Source organism: Etheostoma cragini, chromosome 1 (genome assembly GCF_013103735.1).
Source record: "Etheostoma cragini isolate CJK2018 chromosome 1, CSU_Ecrag_1.0, whole genome shotgun sequence".
Taxonomy (NCBI): Eukaryota; Metazoa; Chordata; class Actinopteri; order Perciformes; family Percidae; genus Etheostoma; species Etheostoma cragini.
In genome coordinates, this window is record NC_048407.1 from 20,859,755 (window position 1) to 20,878,521 (window position 18,767).

Consider the following 18,767-nt stretch of genomic DNA (forward strand, 5'->3'; position numbering starts at 1 on the left):
TATATATATATATATATATATATATATATATATATATATATATATATATAGGCTATATATATGTGATTTGTGCTCATTTATGCTATATTTATTATATTTTTGCTCAGCTTTTAAAAAGACAAAAGTTCCAAATCTTCCTCCATTCACTGCCATGTTAAACATTGTCCTGAGCAAAACACGAAGTAAAGCACTTTTGTAAATCGCTGATATGCCCACATTTTTAAGTTTATCAACATTAATTTTATATTAATACGTTCACAAAGGCCGTCTGGTTCCTAAAATCAGGTAATTTCTCTAATATTGGCGATCCTAAATCCGTGGAGTACTCTTTTAAATACAGTGAACACAAAAGAGTGTACATGGGCTGTTGTTATACACTCACCCAGAGAAGAAACAGTGCAATACACACTCTCTTTACAAGACAGGGCCACATCATCAGATATTTATGAATTTACTGATATTGTAGTTTAGTGGTGCCAAATCCCTAACACAGTTGTGGTTCAAATCAAATTACCAAAACCATCTGACAGGCACTGAGCCTTAGACCTTTTGGGGCCATGGGGGTCTGGGGCCTAAAGGGAAGTTGTCCACTTTGCCCAGTTGGAAATCCAACCTTGCTTTGACTCCACACAATAATTTGGTGCATCATTTATTGCTGGTTTGGTCATCAATGTTTCCACTCAGTCTGACCTTATTCTTTTCCTTGTCCCCCACAGTCTGATTAATGCTGACTTCTGCGTTGCCGGCTCTCTGATTGCCTACGGTGCCCTCTTGGGAAAAGTAAGCCCTGTCCAGCTGATGGTTGTCACATTATTTGGCGTCACGCTATTTGCTGTGGAGGAATACATCATCCTCGAACTCCTTCATGTGAGTCTTGCCAAACAGTATCATCCCACATGAAACTTTATTACTGTTCAAAAAGTGAGAATTTTCCTTTAACTTTATTTAGCAATATCTTTTTGTGCTGCTTATTCCTGTAGTGCAGAGATGCTGGTGGCTCCATGGTCATTCACGCCTTTGGAGGGTACTATGGTTTGGCCATCTCCTGGGTCCTCTACCGACCAAACCTACACCAAAGCAAACGCCTCATGGGATCGGTCTACCACTCTGATATCTTTGCCATGATAGGTGCGTTTTATATTTTACCGTTTCAAACCTCACATTTCAGTGTTTTCTTTAGTCTATTTGGTATATCTAATATTTTATATTCATCACTGTAAACCTGCACACTTGGTTGTAAATGTGCTAATCTAAGTGTGGTTTGATTAACTTTCGCTCACAGGTACACTGTTTCTGTGGATGTTCTGGCCCAGTTTCAACTCGGCCATCACAAACCACGGCGACGGACAGCACAGAGCAGTCATCAACACTTACCTCGCCCTCGCTTCCTCTGTTCTCACTGCAGTGGCCATCTCCAGCATGTCTCAGAAAAAAGGAAAACTGGACATGGTAATGTTAGGTCCCTGAAAACAAAACAAATCTACAACCAATCATCTATGTATTTCTCATTTTCTCATGACTAATATGCTGAATTACTTGACAGGTGCATATCCAGAATGCTACTCTGGCAGGTGGTGTTGCCATGGGAACAGCAGCAGAGTTCATGATCAGTCCTTATGGTTCACTAATTGTGGGTTTCTGCTGTGGCATCATCTCCACCTTTGGCTACTTGTTTGTCACGGTAAGACTGCAGTCTATCACCACATAACTTTTAATCTGAGCAAACACTTAAATACTGGAAAAGGAATCTTTAAAAAAATAATCATGAAAATCTGTAAAATGAAGGCTTCAGTTATAGGATGTATTACAGGAAAATGACAGGATTATAAGAACTAATGACTCAGTTTAGGAGAAGGTACTAAAATTAAATGTAACAAAAGTCCCATGAACTGATGCAAGTTGTTGTGGCACACTTCAAATAGTTAGTAGCGGTACTGATGACTTTCAACCATTATGTAGTTAGAGGAGACATGTCTGTGTTTTCAGAAGGATTTTGTAACAAGACACTTCAAATTAAATGTATTTAAAACGTGACCTAAATTAAAGTTTAAAATATTGATTCTGGGATTTTAAAAACCTGATGAGGATTTTACATGCCGTAAGTACTTACAAATTACACGTTTTGAGTTTTTAAAGGCTTATTCTTCATCAGTAACAGTAACCTAGATGAAACTAAAATAATTTCTATACGACAATGATGTTCCAATGCCATTGTGGGGAAAGATTTAAAAACAAATGCAGTCCATGATGGGGATATATAATGTATAGGTTATTTCCTTTTAACAGTTAAGTGAAAATATATCACAAAAATATATATAACAAATATATGGCAACATTATTGGTACAGTTTTTATAATAAATAATAACTTTGAAAAAACATAACAATATAAGAAATTACAGGTGTTTTTGTTTATTTCGCAGTGGGGGAGAATATACTCGTGACCTCTGTATTTTTCAGTTTGTGAGTATGGCCCTGGTCACACATCATGTTTTTTCTCATTCTCAGCCCTTTTTGGAGAAATACCTCAAGCTCCAGGATACATGTGGTATCCACAACCTCCATGCTGTGCCAGGGATGCTCGGGGGATTTTTAGGTGCCATTGTTGCTGCAGCTGCCAGTGTAGAGGTCTATGGCCAAGAGGGGTGAGGGACTGGCACACACACACACACACACACACACACACACACACACACACACACACACTCATGCAAGCACACACACACACACGCATGCACGCACACACACAGCTTGAAAGAACTGACCTTCCCTGTTTATTAACCCCAATATGTTCAATGTCGCCCAGATTTCAGGTGTTGTCTTTGTCTGATTGTGCAGATTAAGTGTTGATTCTGCAGATTAAGTGCTGATTGCTCGGATTAAAAGTTATTTTTTGTTCCTAGGTTGATCCAGACATTTGGCTTTGAAGGGAAGTATGCAACCAGATCTGTATTAACCCAGGGAGGCTTCCAGGCTGCTGGCACATGTGTGGCTATTGCATTTGGACTTGTTGGAGGATCAATTGTTGGTGAGTTTCTAGAATAGTTGGTGTATTACAGTACTAATATATGCAGAGAAACCGTTCCGTATAAAGCAGTCTGTTTCAATAATCATGATAAGGAGATCCAGAGGCATGACAATGTTTTTTTCTCTCTACATGCAGTGGGATGTCACTTACAGTGAAATAGTATCTTTCAATGTCAGTGTTTCTGTGTGTTACATAAGTAACATTAAGTTATTTATTGAGGATGTTTTTAAAAAACAACAACATATTCATTGATTGCTTGTTTAGCAGCCCAGGAATAGTCAAATACAACTTACCTGGGATTTTAACACTGTTTACCCTGAGGCTTTTCATTATTTGATTACTAGTTATATTCCTTTAAGTGCAAAATAGGTTTTAACTGCATCATGGTTAAGAAAAATGTATTAAAACTGAGACTTGCTTAATGTTGTCTTCTCTCTTCAAAGGTTTCATTCTAAAGTTCCCCATTTGGGGTGACCCTGCTGATGACAATTGCTTTGATGATGAAGTTTACTGGGAGGTAAGAGTGCTTTTCAACCACTAGATGGTGGTCTTGTCCTTTTTTCAAGAGTGACAACACTGATTACTCCAATTGATTTCTGGCTCATGATCTGATCTTATGTATCGGTTTCAGGTTCCTGAGGATGAGGAGACGCTCCCTCCTGTTTTGGAGTACAACAACCACATGATACACAAGCACCAAGACATGTAAGCTAACTCACACTGAAACATCCTCATTTACTTCTTGCTCACTTGAATTCTCATTGCATTAAATGTGATTTTCTTCTTTTTGTTTGACAGATCCGAGTCAAACTTCTCTGTGGAGCAAAGTTAAAGGTCAACACCCTCATATCACTTAGAACTTAATATGAATTCATGAAGCAGAAATTCTTAAATTCAGTTTTACAAGAAAGGAACAATATTTTTGACACACACCACTGCCACTCTTGTCTTGCATCATTTAAACATTTGTCTTACACCTTTGCCAGTGATTGTAAGCTTAATTATGACAATGGAGACCAGATTTCTCATTGATGGAAAAGTTATCCTCAATCAAAACTGATATTATTTTTGGAAGGACATCTTAAACTATATTTGCTTTCTCTTTCATTTTGGTTAAAATGTTAGATTATGATAGATGCGTAATGATATCATGAGAAGTCAAAGATTCTTTGTTTATGTTGTGTTAGCTCTGTAAGAACTGTGAAAAGTTTGGAGATCATTTACTGTGCATCTTTTATCTTTAAGGACCATAGAAAGCTCTGACTTATATAATGTATTATTACATTTTCATTGAAAATGTTTGCCATTTTATTTGTTATAAATGAAAAGTCTGTTAATGTACAGTTTATTTAGTTGTGCATGCAATTAACAAGGCATTAAGTGAATAATCAATGTGTTTTGTGCAGACAAATTAAGCAATAGTAAGAGTTGTATGTCTTATTTAGTTATTTTTTTCAAATAACGTATGGGTCTTTGTAAGCTGCATGTATGTACTTTAACCCCATTATTTGTTTGGAAGTTTTGAGTTACTACTATAACTATGATGCAATGTCCAATGATTGGTTTGCTATAGTGTTGAATTGTATAATTAAAATTAAAACTATAAAATAATTGAACTTTTTTTAAAAATCAATTTTGGTGCATCAATTGAGAGTTTTCAAACCTGTCTGTTAGTGAAAGGGGACAAACGATTACATTTTCACATGGCTTGAAAGAGTATAACCTGTGTGTTTGTTGCCAATGCTATGCACCTGTAACCCAGTAGTAGTATTATGTTCCCTGTGTACAGCAGTAGTAACCCCGTCAAGGAAATAGCAAACAAAAACATAGTTTTGACCAACTGGAGGTGGTTATGGCAGACTCCAGCCATTGGCTGACTCTGCATCTGATCTGTCAGAAGGAGAGCAGGAGTGCGGTTGTGAAGTTTAACGTTGGTAGTCCCCAGAGAAGAAGTTGTTGATTTCATAGTGCAAATTAATACCCAAATTTAAACTTAAGCAACTAAAATTGCTGAATGTAAGAACATTGTGTTACATTGGTTGTCATTACTGTGACTTATAAAATGTCTGGTTTAGTTCCATCATAGTGTTAATGGTGTCAAAAAACTTTAGCTAAGCGTTCAGCAGCTAGCTAATGAAATTACTGATTTAACAGGGGGGCAGTGTATCTGTGTCACCTTCTCTCATCAGGGGCTGAGCCCGCTTAAAGGTTTGATCCTAGAATCGCCCCCGGAACCAAGCTCAAGAACATAGTTTGCACACAATAGAATATATCAGACAGGCAGGCAAGTCTCCAGTTCACCTGACCTGCACGCGATCAACTAACCACTGTGCCACCTGTGTCTGTTTCGACTGTCATGCATCACACGTATTATGTCACTCTTTGGTGCCACTTTCTAATGAAGCATAAGAGGAATTATGAAGTATACATAATTACTGAAGACTGACATGTTGTCATCAAATTAATATTTATTGACCGAAAAAACTTCAATAAGGAGAGACTTCATTGTTGTAAACAATCAATTTATTGAAGTGCATGATAAAAACAATATGAGAAGAGTCTTAGATGATTAGACCACATCAGGACATGGTATATTTAGGGAGGTAGTGATACCATGATTGGTTCAGGATATTTCCCTCTGGGGTCTAGACACTGGTGGTGGTGAAGAGAGTTTGCTAAAAACCTGGATGGTGGAATTTGGAGCAGGACTGAAGGTTGATATGAAAAAAACTGGAGGTGAAGTTGGAGGAGGGCCGCATCCGATCACACGGAAATGACAAATGACAGCAACAAAGAGTGGAAATAATTTGGAAGTTTAACAGCAGGGAAATGATTGGCTAAGAGGGATTGAGAGACTTTGGCAAGATCTGGTTGGACTACTTAGAGTGAACATCCACAGAGTAGAAGCCAAAGAGAGATGAGAATGAATGAGAGAGTAGTGGGAGACTCCCTGATTGAACTTTCAGTAAGCTTCCTTGTAGGATAGGATGAGAGCAGTCTATATCCAGAGCTGTCCACCAGGCCTGGATTTTAATCATTTTAGGGGGCAGGCCACATGGCCTTTGGTATTGGGCAAAATAAATGAACTCAACTTATGTGCTCAGAGTTTCACTTCACAATGTTGCCCAATAAGAAATCAGAATCTCGACAAACAACATTTGTCAAAAAATCTGTATTGACAGGAAAGAGGCAGATGAGTTAACAGGGAAATCAGCATGTTTTTTAAAGCGCCAGAATAATGCTATATTGAGGAGGCACCTGGTCATCATCAAAATTCCTGCCCTGCCTACCAGGGTTGCTTTTCATGGCTGTTTGTCAAGTAAATAAAATGGCTTTTCAATGGTTTTCATTGATGCATTGCAGCAGCTTGGCAGCAAGAAAGTAGCTCAGCGAGAAAACAATGGCCAAATAAAGCACATCCAAAAGGAAGCAGCCCAAAAACCTGACCAGAGATTGACAGTATGTGGCAGCTGGTGCCATGAAAACAAACCTGAAAACTATTGCTTGTCCCATGGAAAGAACAGTGAAGATGCCTGCTTTCACAATGGCAAAAAACATCCAAATAGTTTCTTCTGTCACATGGAAAGCAGTCAATTTCTGCCAGCAAGATGACAAAAACAGTACAAATGGGCCTTTCTGTTTGTATCATGGCAGAAACAGCAATTCTGGAGAGTGACCCAATGAGCATATTAATTTGCCCACAAAAGTAGGCAAGTATGATGGTGACAATAAATGGTGAGTAACTGAAGGCACTATATGTTGTTGTGATGACAAACGCTGCTTTTGTCAATAAGAAAGCAATAGCATTGCCAGCTCTGGTCATTGTGTAAACTGTATACTGTATCAAAATACTTTTTTAAACTCTCTAAACTAAACTTCTCTAAAATTTTCCCTACTTGACCTTTCATTACCACAGTGCTTATTTTGGTTTAATATCCAGCTGGTAATTGTAAATACTTTTAGTTTTCATTTAGATAAACTTAAATTGGAAAAAGGATTTACCTAACCTTTTGTGAATTCTGACACAGCTTCCAGCACAGTTTCAATAGTGACATCTTATTATTTGTGTGACTCTGACAACTCAAGGATTCAAGTAGCATCAGATTTAAATGCCTGCACTGATGCTGCTAGACTGAGTGGAGAAAAATCCTCATCTCTATGACAGCTGTCTACAGCTTCATTTTGACTGAAGGCATAAGTGAGGAGAGTCTTAACCAGGAACCAGAGGAAGTGAACGTTTGGCTCCTTCAGGTCATTGTGGCCTTGTTTGTTTCCTCCAGGGCTCTGGTCCCTGTGCTCCCTTTATTCTGATGGTAATGAGGCTTGGACAGGCCGGTCAATAGGGTCATTTCCTGACCATTCACTGTGCCATTAATGAACTCTAAATACACTGGGTGGACATATGCTTTGTGCTAGTCTTGTCAGCTTGGCTGGTAGTAGAAGCTATATTGAGTGAAGGTCTCTAAAAAAGCCTGAAGGGGTTAAAGAAGCTAACTGTTAAAACACTGCTGGGGTCCAATGCCTTACAGTTTGTGTTGTTAGTACAATGAAACCCAACATTTACATTGTGTCAGACACAAACCTTACTATAGATGCACTGTTTTTGACCACACACAGATCTGTTTTAATTATGCATGTCTTTATAATTACATTATAATTACATTTAGCTGACAATTTTATCCTAAGCAACTTCCAATACATTTACAATCTTTCACACACTGATGGCAATCAAGAGCAATTGGAGGTTCAGTGTCTCGCCCAAGGGCACTTTGACTTGGGACTGCAGGGCCAATGATCAAACCACAGAGCTTCTGATTGGTAGCAAGAGTGGTGTGCCAGCTTGTGCGGTTTCTGTGGTTTGTTCAGTCTTCTTTTCATATTATTATATAACCACTGAAAGATTCAGAAACCTAATACTGATACACAGAGGCAAGGCAGTTTTAACCATTTCATAAATAGAGATAGGTTCAAGATTTTGACAAGGAAGTAGAATGAGCAAAATAAAAAAGACAACATCTCTGGTACTTTTTACATAATTACAAGAACTATGTTTGGCACGGCTGTATCTTCATCAGAGTCCTTTCACTCAAAAAACAAAATGATCAGAATGTGACTGATAAAGAGTGGTTTCAAGATGTTTGTTTGCTTGCATTGTCAAGGCTACAAAGGCTACAAATCAATATGTGTAATCAAAGCTATTACCCTCCATAAAACAAACAAATCCAATCTTTTCAGGAAATGCAGAAGTTTTCTTTCAGATAATGACAGACAAATTGAAACAGAGATGTTTCTTTTAAAGATGCCCTCCCACACAAACCCGTTTTATTTTTTGAAGTAGCTATGTTGCCCCCAATTTCCACAGAATGCGGATCGGCTCCGCTGCAAAACGGATCCATGTGCCGCCATCCGTCAATACCCACCAGGTACGGATTTGTTGTGGAATGACTGAGGCCATGGCCGACAGCCGAAGTCTTAAGGAACCACAAGATCTCGCAGATTCATGTAGAATAGAACCACAAAAACAACATCCAAAGGAGTAGAGAGGAAACAACTCTGTGCTGTGCGGGTGTAGTGCCGGGAAATATGATCCGCCGTGAGCATGGTCTTTTATTTGGAAAATTAACTGGATGTTTTATTTTGTTTCTGTGATCAACCTCCTGTCCCGCATTATCTGTTGTGTGCTAAACTGCTGTGGAGCTCTCTGGCGTCCGACAAAAATAGAAGCGTATCTGCTCCGGAGGGCTGCGGATTGCTGGAACTGAGACAGACCTGGGTCACAACCGTTTTGCAGTCCGTGGAAATACCCACATTGACTTCAATGGAAACCTAATGACTCTGACGCCATTCCGGAGCACATTTGCAGCTCTTCTGAATGGCTAATGAAAAGAAACAAGTGGAGAAATCAGGCCAATTACAAAAGGTTACTTTTCGTTATAATTATTATGATTACTATTCATGAGCTTGCCCTGTTGCGCTGGGTAAACAATACTGCATCTTAGCTCGTTGAATATTAATGAGAACTGGCACAAATTGAGTCTTCTTGCAGGCTTTCTACACCATGCTAGAATGGCATGAAACAAGGTAACCAAGGCATTGTTTCCACAAAAAATGTTACAGAGTCCATGGTAGAACTTCAGACATTACCACAAAGTGCTGAAATACGGGTGGCCGGGCACCTTTAAATCACTGTGCAAACAGGCCTTGCAGCGACCTGATGCCAGAGGAGAGTGGACACAGCTCGTCTTGTGAATCAGATGACCCTGGGGAGAGTGTTTGTGAAACCACTTGGTCTACTATTGTCCTCCTGGGACTGGCCTCCTTTGAAAAGCTGCAGAAAGCCTGTAATCAGATTAAAGGTTGCTGGGAAAGGGAGGAGGGATTTTTGAGGAATAGTGAAGAGGTCGTGGAAGTTCTCTAATCAGTACCTGCCATTGAAGTGCAGAAGAGGGGCTAAATAACGCAGCAGGAGGGGAGGCGGGAGCCAAGCTGGAGGGACAAATTGGCCTGTTGTTGGAAAGGGATAATGGGACAATGAGGGAGGGGAGTACAATCAGTGAGTATAGAGTGGGGGAGAATAGGTGCAATGGGAAAAGGAGGAGACTGAAGAACTCCAAAGGCGGTGGCCTTGTCCCATCCTGCCCTTGCAATTATATCACCTTTGTGAGCTGATTGGAGCAGGCTGCAGAGTCCATCTGGGCTTTTAGATGGACCTAACAACCTACATTTTCTCACTGTCCTCGCCAAGCAGTCTCACCGGGCCACTCAGCGAGAGATCAGGGGCAGGATTGTGGTCTAAATGAAGCTCATCAGCACACCCCTAAAAAGCTCCTGCCCTTTTAAAGGTCCACAATACCTAGTCTAAATCCTTTGCGTTCCACTTCCGGGATTGCTCCGGTGCCGCAGGAAACTCTGCTGGATGCGTGTTTTTTTTGCCACTGTTTGTTTCCTTTGGATTTCTTTGTGTTGGAATGTTAAACTCTGGGGGATTTTATTTATGATTAACTGCACTTCAGATTTCTGCTCGGTAAATTGAGACAGATAGCTAGACTATCCAATCTGAGATTTCTCTTGTATGACTAAAACAACTTTTTGAAAGTACACATTCTAGCCAGACCCCATCCACAGCGCCTTGGAGTATGGTCTGGCAAAGCAAGACTATATAATCCCTAACTGCAAGATGATCTTGTAAATTAGTCACATCTCCATGCTCTCTCTCATACTATTTCGTCGTGTCATCTAATTTGACAAACACAAGGCTGAAGATGAAGTTTGTTGTTGATGCAAGAAAACCCTCAATTCTATCTTTTAGCACTAACCTCCTCGCTGGTGATGTCCTGTTACAAGAAATTCCAGTAAGTGCAGAGCTCCACCAATCTCAGGAGCCTTCATGTCATTGTAATTACTCATCATACGTCCATTGCTTGAACAACAGGCATCAATGAAGGCCAATCACTATTTTTTTTAATTCAGTTGACAAGAGTCCATTTGTCTGGGTCAAAGGGATAAGTCTCAGGGGGGAAGACCTCTCTGCCAGGACTGGTGAGCAGGAGAAGCAGAAAAATCACTATTCATAGCAGGGGAGTGCTTTGATTTGGGCACAAAGGCCACTAGTTCCCCGCCTAGTTTGAAAGAAGTAGAAATCAGAGCTGCTTTAAAACATGTGCGAGGATTTGAAACCAAATGGTTTAGCTAATTAGCAGCTCCACCTGCCCTCGAGCCCTAATTAGTGCTTCAGAAATAGTATCTGATTATTATAAAAAATAAAAACTGCTTGTTAATTGCTTATTGCCAATACATACATTTCATACAATTTCATACATACATACATTTCATACAATTAAACACAACTTTGTTTAATTGTATTAATTGTTTAAGTTTCTTTGCTTAATGGTTCAAATGCAGAATAAAAGCAAATTGACTTGTTTTTGGATCTGCAATGAAGTGTCCCACCCTGAGGTGATTATTGGCTACATTAAATTTTCATTATCACAACATCTGGCAGAAAGTGCACTTGAATTTCTCCCTTACAAATCTTACATGATGTAGGTGATGTGCTACAATAGACACACGGTTTATTTTAGGTCAATTTTAAGAATACTTTTTTTCCATTAAAATTCAGTCTGCTGTGTTTTAGCTCATTGTTGGGAGAGAAATGATTATGGGAAGGGGAAATATTAAACTGAATTGGAATTTCTGTTTCTGGCCAATGAAGTTTACTCTACAACTGTTGTAAACTTGCCAGTGAATGACAATTGTCCCAAAAGAGGGACATTTTATATACTTTGTGCCGGTGCCCCGGTAAACCTTGAAAATGTTTTTAGTATTGACAGAGGCAGATTAAAAAAAGAAATGGGTCGAATAGTAATGGAAATAACACAAAGTAAAAATAAAGACAGATCACAGTAAGAGAGAGAGAGAGAGAGAGAAAGAGAGAGAGAGAGAGAGAGAGAGAGAAGGATGTGATGCTATGTTATGTTGATGCTTGTAATGCTCACTTTTTGGGTCTGTCCTTTCAATAGAACAATTATGACAAGCCTTAGAAACATATGCACTCCTTTGAATGTATCTCTTTTTGGTATAATTCGAACAGAGACAGAATCTTAGGGTTTGTTTATTTATTTTCTCAGGAATATCAAATGAATTTGACACACAAGTATGTTGTCATCTGGACACAGAAAGGTCTACACCGGACTGCATGATAAGGTTTTAAGGCTTCTCATTACCATGTTACTGCTGGTGTGTCACTGCAGGTTGATCGCCAAGCAAGACAATGTGCTGAAAAGTGCATGTAAGTTTATTAGCATCGCCATCCTCTTGGAGTTTGTGATTGAAATGGCTTTTACAGTATACGCTTTGGTGCCCTATTGCAAACGTAAAGAGATTCATGAACAGACACATGCAAACACAAACATACTGGCAATAGACACAACTAAATTGGTCAGGTTACGCACCAAGTTTGATTTAAATATTTTTGTAAGCCATGTTTAGACTATGTATGATCTTATAACTGCCTTCCACAATTTGCTGTGTCATGTAGTACCTCTGGAGTAATAGTCTTCAGAGATCAATAGAGCATCCAAGTATATTGTAATATTTCCGAACAAGAAAAAATTGATTAGAAAAAATAAAAGAGAATTGAAGTTATTCCATTATATGATGCAATGACGTTTATTTCCAGTTCATTGGGCCGCTAGCTGTATTCCAGTCATTATCAACCTTTTTTCTCTGAAACTGGTCAGGTTTTTTAACCCCATTTTCTTGAGGCTTTTAATAACTGCTCTGCTTTGGAGTGGCTTTTTTCCCTGTTACTGTCTATGAAACTGACTAAGCACTTGGCCTCTTCACTATTCTTTTTCTAACTGACTTAGGGTAAAGGGGCAATGTGGCATCCTACAGTGACCACTGAAAATAAATACATCCCACCAACAAATCTTTCTCCTTTTCTGAGTGATGCAATGTGGTAGGCCTGCAGTAGTTATCGTTAGTGTAAAGAAGAGCTTTGTCAAAGATAGCCTTAGGAAGAAGGAGATGTTTAAAACAGAACCATGTGAAAGCAAAATTATTGCTTTTGGAAGTGGAAGTACACAGTCTCTCACATCTCTTTACAGCAATGCAGTGGATGAAAATTATGTTTTACACTCCTGCTCTATGTGATACAGAGACTGTACAAGCTGCACAAAATCCTCTGCACCAAAGTCAACATGCACGCAGACTGTGTGCCAGGTGCCGATATATTTACACACTTTAAGTGCACAACATGAGACCTGCAGGTGAAATACTGTATCTTCAATAGAGACCATCAGCTCCAAGTCAAAGCTGATGAAACCCACTGGCAGAGAGGGGGCAGTAATCAAGTGCAAATGAAGCAGGGAAAGTCATAGAAAAAAGGAGGGGAGAAGAATGATTCTCTTGGGAAGGGAGGGTGTTTTGGGTGAAAAGCAACAGCATATGTATTGTTGGAGGCCCTGACTCGCCACCCTGGAGAGCTCCCTGTTCCCACGGTTTGCTCAATAAACAAACGCACCGCCCCTGCCCCCCCGCACACACACACACACAACACACACCACGCCACACCACACACCACCATGCACCCGCACGCAGTGGTGATGTCATTAATTACCATCAAAATGAGCATGACAGCAAGCAAGTGTGTGTGTCTGCCAGTAAAGCTTTGTGTGTGTCTGTGTGTGTGTGTGTGTGTCTGTGTGTGTGTGTGTGTGTGTGTGTGTGTGTGTGTCTGTGTGTGTGTCTGTGTGTGTGTGTGTGTGTGTGTGTGAGTATGTGTGTGAGAGAGAGAGAGGGAGATGTAGGGAATGGGAAAGAAAGAGACCATTGTCCATTCTGAAATAAAGAAATCTCCACTGAAGCATTGTAAATGGAAAAGGCAGAAAAATGGACCAAATTTGGGGATCTTTGAGAGAGAGCTGGGTTGTCACATCTCGTCAGGGCCTCACAAAACCTGATGTGCACACATTGCCTGCCTGGCTACAGAGACGCACTGTGGCCCTGTGACTGTATGCTCTCCTGATGAAATTCAGTATTTTCCCTCTCAGCCTCATATGCACAGGGATCCTGGTTTTATTAACAATGTGTGTACATGTGTCCACATCTGTATGTATGGATCTTGCATGTGTGTAAGCTTTTGTTTGTGAAACAAACATCACCAATTAACCAACACTTAACAATCTAAAATCTCATTTTTAAGGTCCTTGGTCATTGATAAAAGGATATAAAGGTAGAAGTTATTGCAATTCATCCTGAGGAGGTGAGTCCAGCAAATTCCAAAAGAATTTATCCAGAGTTTGTCTACACAAAAATACAAATGTGAACCTCATGGTGGCACTAGAGGAAAAGTCAGGGGATCACCAAAAGGCAGTATTCATTGTGTGGGAACCATGAATGTCCATTCAGTATGTCGTGGCAAGCCAGTCTGGATCCAACGGGTTGGACCGACCAACGACAATTCCATGACTAGAAATTTTAACTGTGTGTGTTCAAAATATGAATAATTCCATCTAAAGCACAGAGATGACCATCCTGAGTGGCTTTTTTTCTGGTTTGGCTGAAAAACAGCAGAGAAGTGGCTTGGTTGTTAAGAATGGGAGAGCAGAGAACGGTACAATTTTGAACTTCAAGTGAAAAAACACAACTCTCCAAACATCCTGCTACTGCGTGTAGGTTGCTGTATACATCTTTTACTTTTTCTAACCTAGCGATTAAAAATAAAAGTGATAAGTGAATCCAAAGTGTGTGTTTGTGTGTGTGTGTGTGTGTTAGCTCTGTGTCCCTGCAATTTTTTGGCATGGCATAGATCATTGTATTGCCCTTCATTAAAGATCATTAGTTTTTTGCAGAGTGGGCCTCACTGAGCTCTGGTTGTGCAGTGAACCAGGCCATGGGCCGTGATTATTGTCGAATGGGCAGCCATGAATGCATGGGATTCCACCTCATCAGAGTTTGCACAGATAATAGCTACTATTTAAACTCCACTATCTGAAAAGAAACTGTGTTAATTGGAGGCTTTGATTGGGATGTGAAAAGAAGAGAAACAAATGCGTGCTTTGTTGTCTTGTACACATGTCTCAGCGGTTTGTGTATCTGCAGAGCTGGTAGGTTTTTGTGTCCCAAATTTTGATGAGGTCCTGCTACCAGTCCCATCTCAGTCTTTGGGACAATATCCATGTGTGCCCTATCCTCTAAGCTCATCAGCCATCCCGGGGAGCCGAAACAATACACTGTATTGAAGACATGAGGTGGAGGGTTGAAAATGCATAACTTATAATTTGCTGTTTGCATGCTGAGCTCCTAAAGATGCAATATCTGGTGTTTCAAAAAGGTTCTGACAAGACTTTCAAATTTACAAAATATTGTTATGTCAAGACACTAGTTTGTCCCTTAAAAACAAAATTAGTTCTAAGCATGATTTCATGTATCCTTCTATAATATTTATGTATTATTGTCACATCATGCATGTCTATGCTTTTGTCTTATATGACTTCATTGAATTCATTTCTATATGTGTCCTCCCTGAAGCCGACTCAACAGTTGTCTGTTCCTAAATTATCAACTGAAAGCTGGTGCCCTGTGGTCTGAAAACCCAAGATATCCAGAGCTAGATTTATCTATAAGAGAGCAGAGTCAAGATATTTTGTATATGTACGTGACCAAGGCAAAGGTTGTCTTTAGCAACTAAAGATAAATGAAAACTTTAAAGCATGAGGAACAAATGTAGAAAGACACCAAAAGGCTCCAATGTGTCTGTATTGTAAGATTAATTATTTTGCTGAGATTAGACATGTTCTCCAAACAAGGTCTCCTTCTCTCTAGGAAAAGCAGGATATAAGACGGTGATGTTTCTGTTTTACTGCACTCAGACTTTGTCACACTGTTACTGTTGTCAACTCTGTGAAACTGTTTTCATCATTTATATTTTGCAAAATATAAGAAACAATTCCACCAAAGACCAACTCAGTAATTTTGCTCAGCTGTCTTTATTTCGGTCTCCCTTTAAAACTTATCTCCTGCTGTACAGAGAACTTCCACAACATCCCTATCACATATTATTTTTTCTATTTGAGTCAAGGAGCTAAGCACCCATTGTCCTAAAAGATAAATCCAGGGAGTTTTTTTTTTAGAAAATATAGAAACTTGTTTGTCCATCAACACATTTTTTCAAATGCAATTCCCTAATCCTGTCAATCTAGATGAAAAAAATGTGTAATTCTATGTGTGATAGAAAAGATTAAAGATCAAGGATTAGAAGTGATACAAATCTCCTTACGTGAACTGAAATGTTTTTTTTTGTGTTTATCTTTTTTCATTATCTTATATATTTATTCATAATACATAATGCATCCATATTCCTCTTGTTACCACTGTTGTTGTGTTACCAATAAAGCCAAAAATATTTCACTACTGCCACTTTTAAGTTAAGATATGAAGTTGTGTGTTAATAGAAACTTTAAACGATCCTTCACACACATATTTCTGTTCTGTGGCTTCAACTGAAGCAGACACAAACATAACTTTAACATGTGAAGTTAGTGTCGGCTGCATGTTTGTGTGTGTGTGTATTCTGAACGTCTGAGGAGGTGAATGCAGGTGAGAAGGCCATGAAAGAGCTTGAATTTTCCAGCAGGTGGTGCCACAAGGACGCAGGCTAGTCATTTACTCTCTCATACACATGCCTTTACACACTATTTATTTAATTTTATTTCACACAATTGATTAATGGTGCTCTTTATACTCCAATCCATTCACACCACTCTGCTGTGGTTGCACCCACGTTTTCTTGTCTATGACAATATTAAAGTGTAACAGGAGATGTATTGCTCAGAGGCAACTGGTCACATTGGTGGATTTTAGTAAATATAATATTCACAGGGAGTATCAGTGGGAGTTGGAGCTCTCACTTCCTCTTTCTCACTAAACAACTCAAGCTTCATCTCATTCATGCAGCTGAATGGACTCCCCTGTGGACTCCACACCATGACTCTGACTACAAATTGGGCTCGCTATTATTTTTGCTGTCTTGTATTTTTCCGACACCAGAATATAAAGTACTCTTCTTGAACTTTGAGTTCAACAACCTGCAATACAGGAAAAATATTGCCCACTTCAAAATGTACAAGAAAGTCAAATCTGGCCGAATTTTAATGAACTATGTGCTGTCTAGTAAATTAATGTAAATACTACTCAGTTTAAAAAGTTTAATGTTCACATTGTACTAATATAAAGGTGTACATACTTTTCTTAGGACAAACACACATTGAAGAAATTCCCAGTAATACCTCTCGTTTGTCATATGAATTAAACGGACGCTCATTTAAAATTAGAACAGTTACAAATAATTTAAGAACAAGTTTCATGGCTAAAAAATGTATGAAAATCGTATTAACCTATGGGGTATTTGCATGCTTCTTGGGCTGAAAGAAAATCATCATAAAAACAGCATAATGACGTTAAATGTTTTATGGTTTGGTCTATTAACAGAGATTAAAAGAAACAAAGTGTAACTTCATGACTTCTGATCCATCCATCCAGCTGGTGCATAGAAAACACTGTGTAACCCTAACCCAAGTGTAAACATTTTAGTTGAACCTTTACCTTTACCTTTATTTGAACCTTTACTTAAATGCGTACAAGGTCCAGTGAATGTCTTCAACAGTGAAGCTTTACTGTCTATGCAGTAAAGTCACAAACATCATACATTGTAAAATGTTCCCTTTGGAAGCAAAGCAACACTTTATCACAGTTTTTACTTTCATGGCTTTTATGTTTAATTACTTTTGTTGCTTAATTTTACGAAGCTTTAATATCTACCAGAAGCCCACTTACATGTTTTAGACAACCAATTGTCTATTTCAGTAAATAATGAGTCAGTTTGATGACATTTTAATTTACAAACAAACAAGCGGGCATGTGGCTGTTGTAATGCCAGAAACTCGTCTCATTCAGCCACTGAACAGAAGAAAAATCTACAAATTCATAAAAAATTCTTGATTGGACACAATACAAGCACTACCTACGCATCTTCTATAACCTCATGAATATATTGTTTTTGAGGATGTAAAACATGCTGTAAAGTTCTTTAAACATCTACATTGTACCCAGTGTTGCATTAGGGCCATAAACCTCATACTAGACATTTCTGCACTTTCTACTAAATGTTAGCGCTGTGCTTGCCAAACTTAGATTTGGATTGATTTTGCCATGCGTCTAACATTATAACACCTGCACTCCTGTCAACAGTCACAGTTAAAGTGTCATAATAGTGTTTCTAATCACCTGAAAAGGTCACTGCAGCTCCTGGGCATTTAGGAAGAATGATACCTGCAAGGCAGTGGCTGCTATATGTGTCCCCATGCAAGTTGAGTTTTAAGTGTCAAGTTGACACTTAAAATTAAATTAAATCAAATGTAGCAGAAATTAAACTAAAATAGAATTGATTACATGTAAAGTGATTTTATCCCAACTTGTTGTTGTCCCTTTTTCTTTGACAATCTAAGCTAGTCAGTTTACAGTCTCACATCAACACTTTCAACTGGTTCCTCATATTGTCTCTACATGATATGGAAAGTTCTGTTACTAGAGATTTACTGATGACAGACTCTGTCAGATTAGAAGACACAGAGCTGTCACATGTGAGCCAGGGATGCATTTGAGGCAGCTTCAGTCTCAAGCTTTAATCACGTTGTTCTTCAGCTGTATATCCTTTGTGGCATTTTCCTCTTTCTTCTAAATCAAAAGACTGAATGACAATAAGAAAACCCTATTTTTAATTACTGGTATATGGAATCTGGGCGTATTTGGCTGCTGAAAAGGAACATATATAGTGCCACAGCACCCCCTTAAATTTGTCAAATAAAGAGTAGTGCTGATGAGGTGAGAAGCAGAGAATGCCTAAAACAAACTGTAGAGGGGCTCCAGCAAAACAGCCAGGGGCTTAAGATATATTAAATTACCATGATTGGGACTTAAAGCGTGGATAAAGCCTGTTTGAGAGGCTGGGGAGCCTCATAGCAGAGCTATTCATGTCTGGGGAGCTGGGTCAATAGGTTGGGGAAGTTCACAGGACCTGATTCCATTCTTATGCAAACGCAGAGTACAAGACCTAAAGCTCACTGAGTTGGAAGTTATAAATGACTGGATAATCATCTGCAGCCCTCCATAGACACCAACCTGTTCTACAGCTGCCTATTCGTAATTCATGAGGTAGAGCGAAAACGTCACTTTCTACTC

At 39.1% G+C, this 18,767-nt stretch overlaps 1 protein-coding gene across 1 annotated transcript in view; it reads left to right on the plus strand.

Annotated features, from left to right (window-relative positions):
- rhcga (Rh family, C glycoprotein a) overlaps nt 1-4,606 on the plus strand; it is a 6,584-nt gene extending 1,978 nt beyond the window's left edge. The window contains exons 3-11 of the mRNA XM_034876440.1: nt 717-867; nt 981-1,128; nt 1,283-1,449; nt 1,544-1,681; nt 2,507-2,643; nt 2,902-3,026; nt 3,470-3,543; nt 3,658-3,731; nt 3,825-4,606. Of these exons, the coding sequence (XP_034732331.1) occupies nt 717-867; nt 981-1,128; nt 1,283-1,449; nt 1,544-1,681; nt 2,507-2,643; nt 2,902-3,026; nt 3,470-3,543; nt 3,658-3,731; nt 3,825-3,858 (1,048 nt within the window). The 3' untranslated portion in view covers nt 3,859-4,606. The remainder of the gene's footprint in view (nt 1-716; nt 868-980; nt 1,129-1,282; nt 1,450-1,543; nt 1,682-2,506; nt 2,644-2,901; nt 3,027-3,469; nt 3,544-3,657; nt 3,732-3,824) is intronic.
- Nucleotides 4,607-18,767: the final 14,161 nt, after the last annotated feature.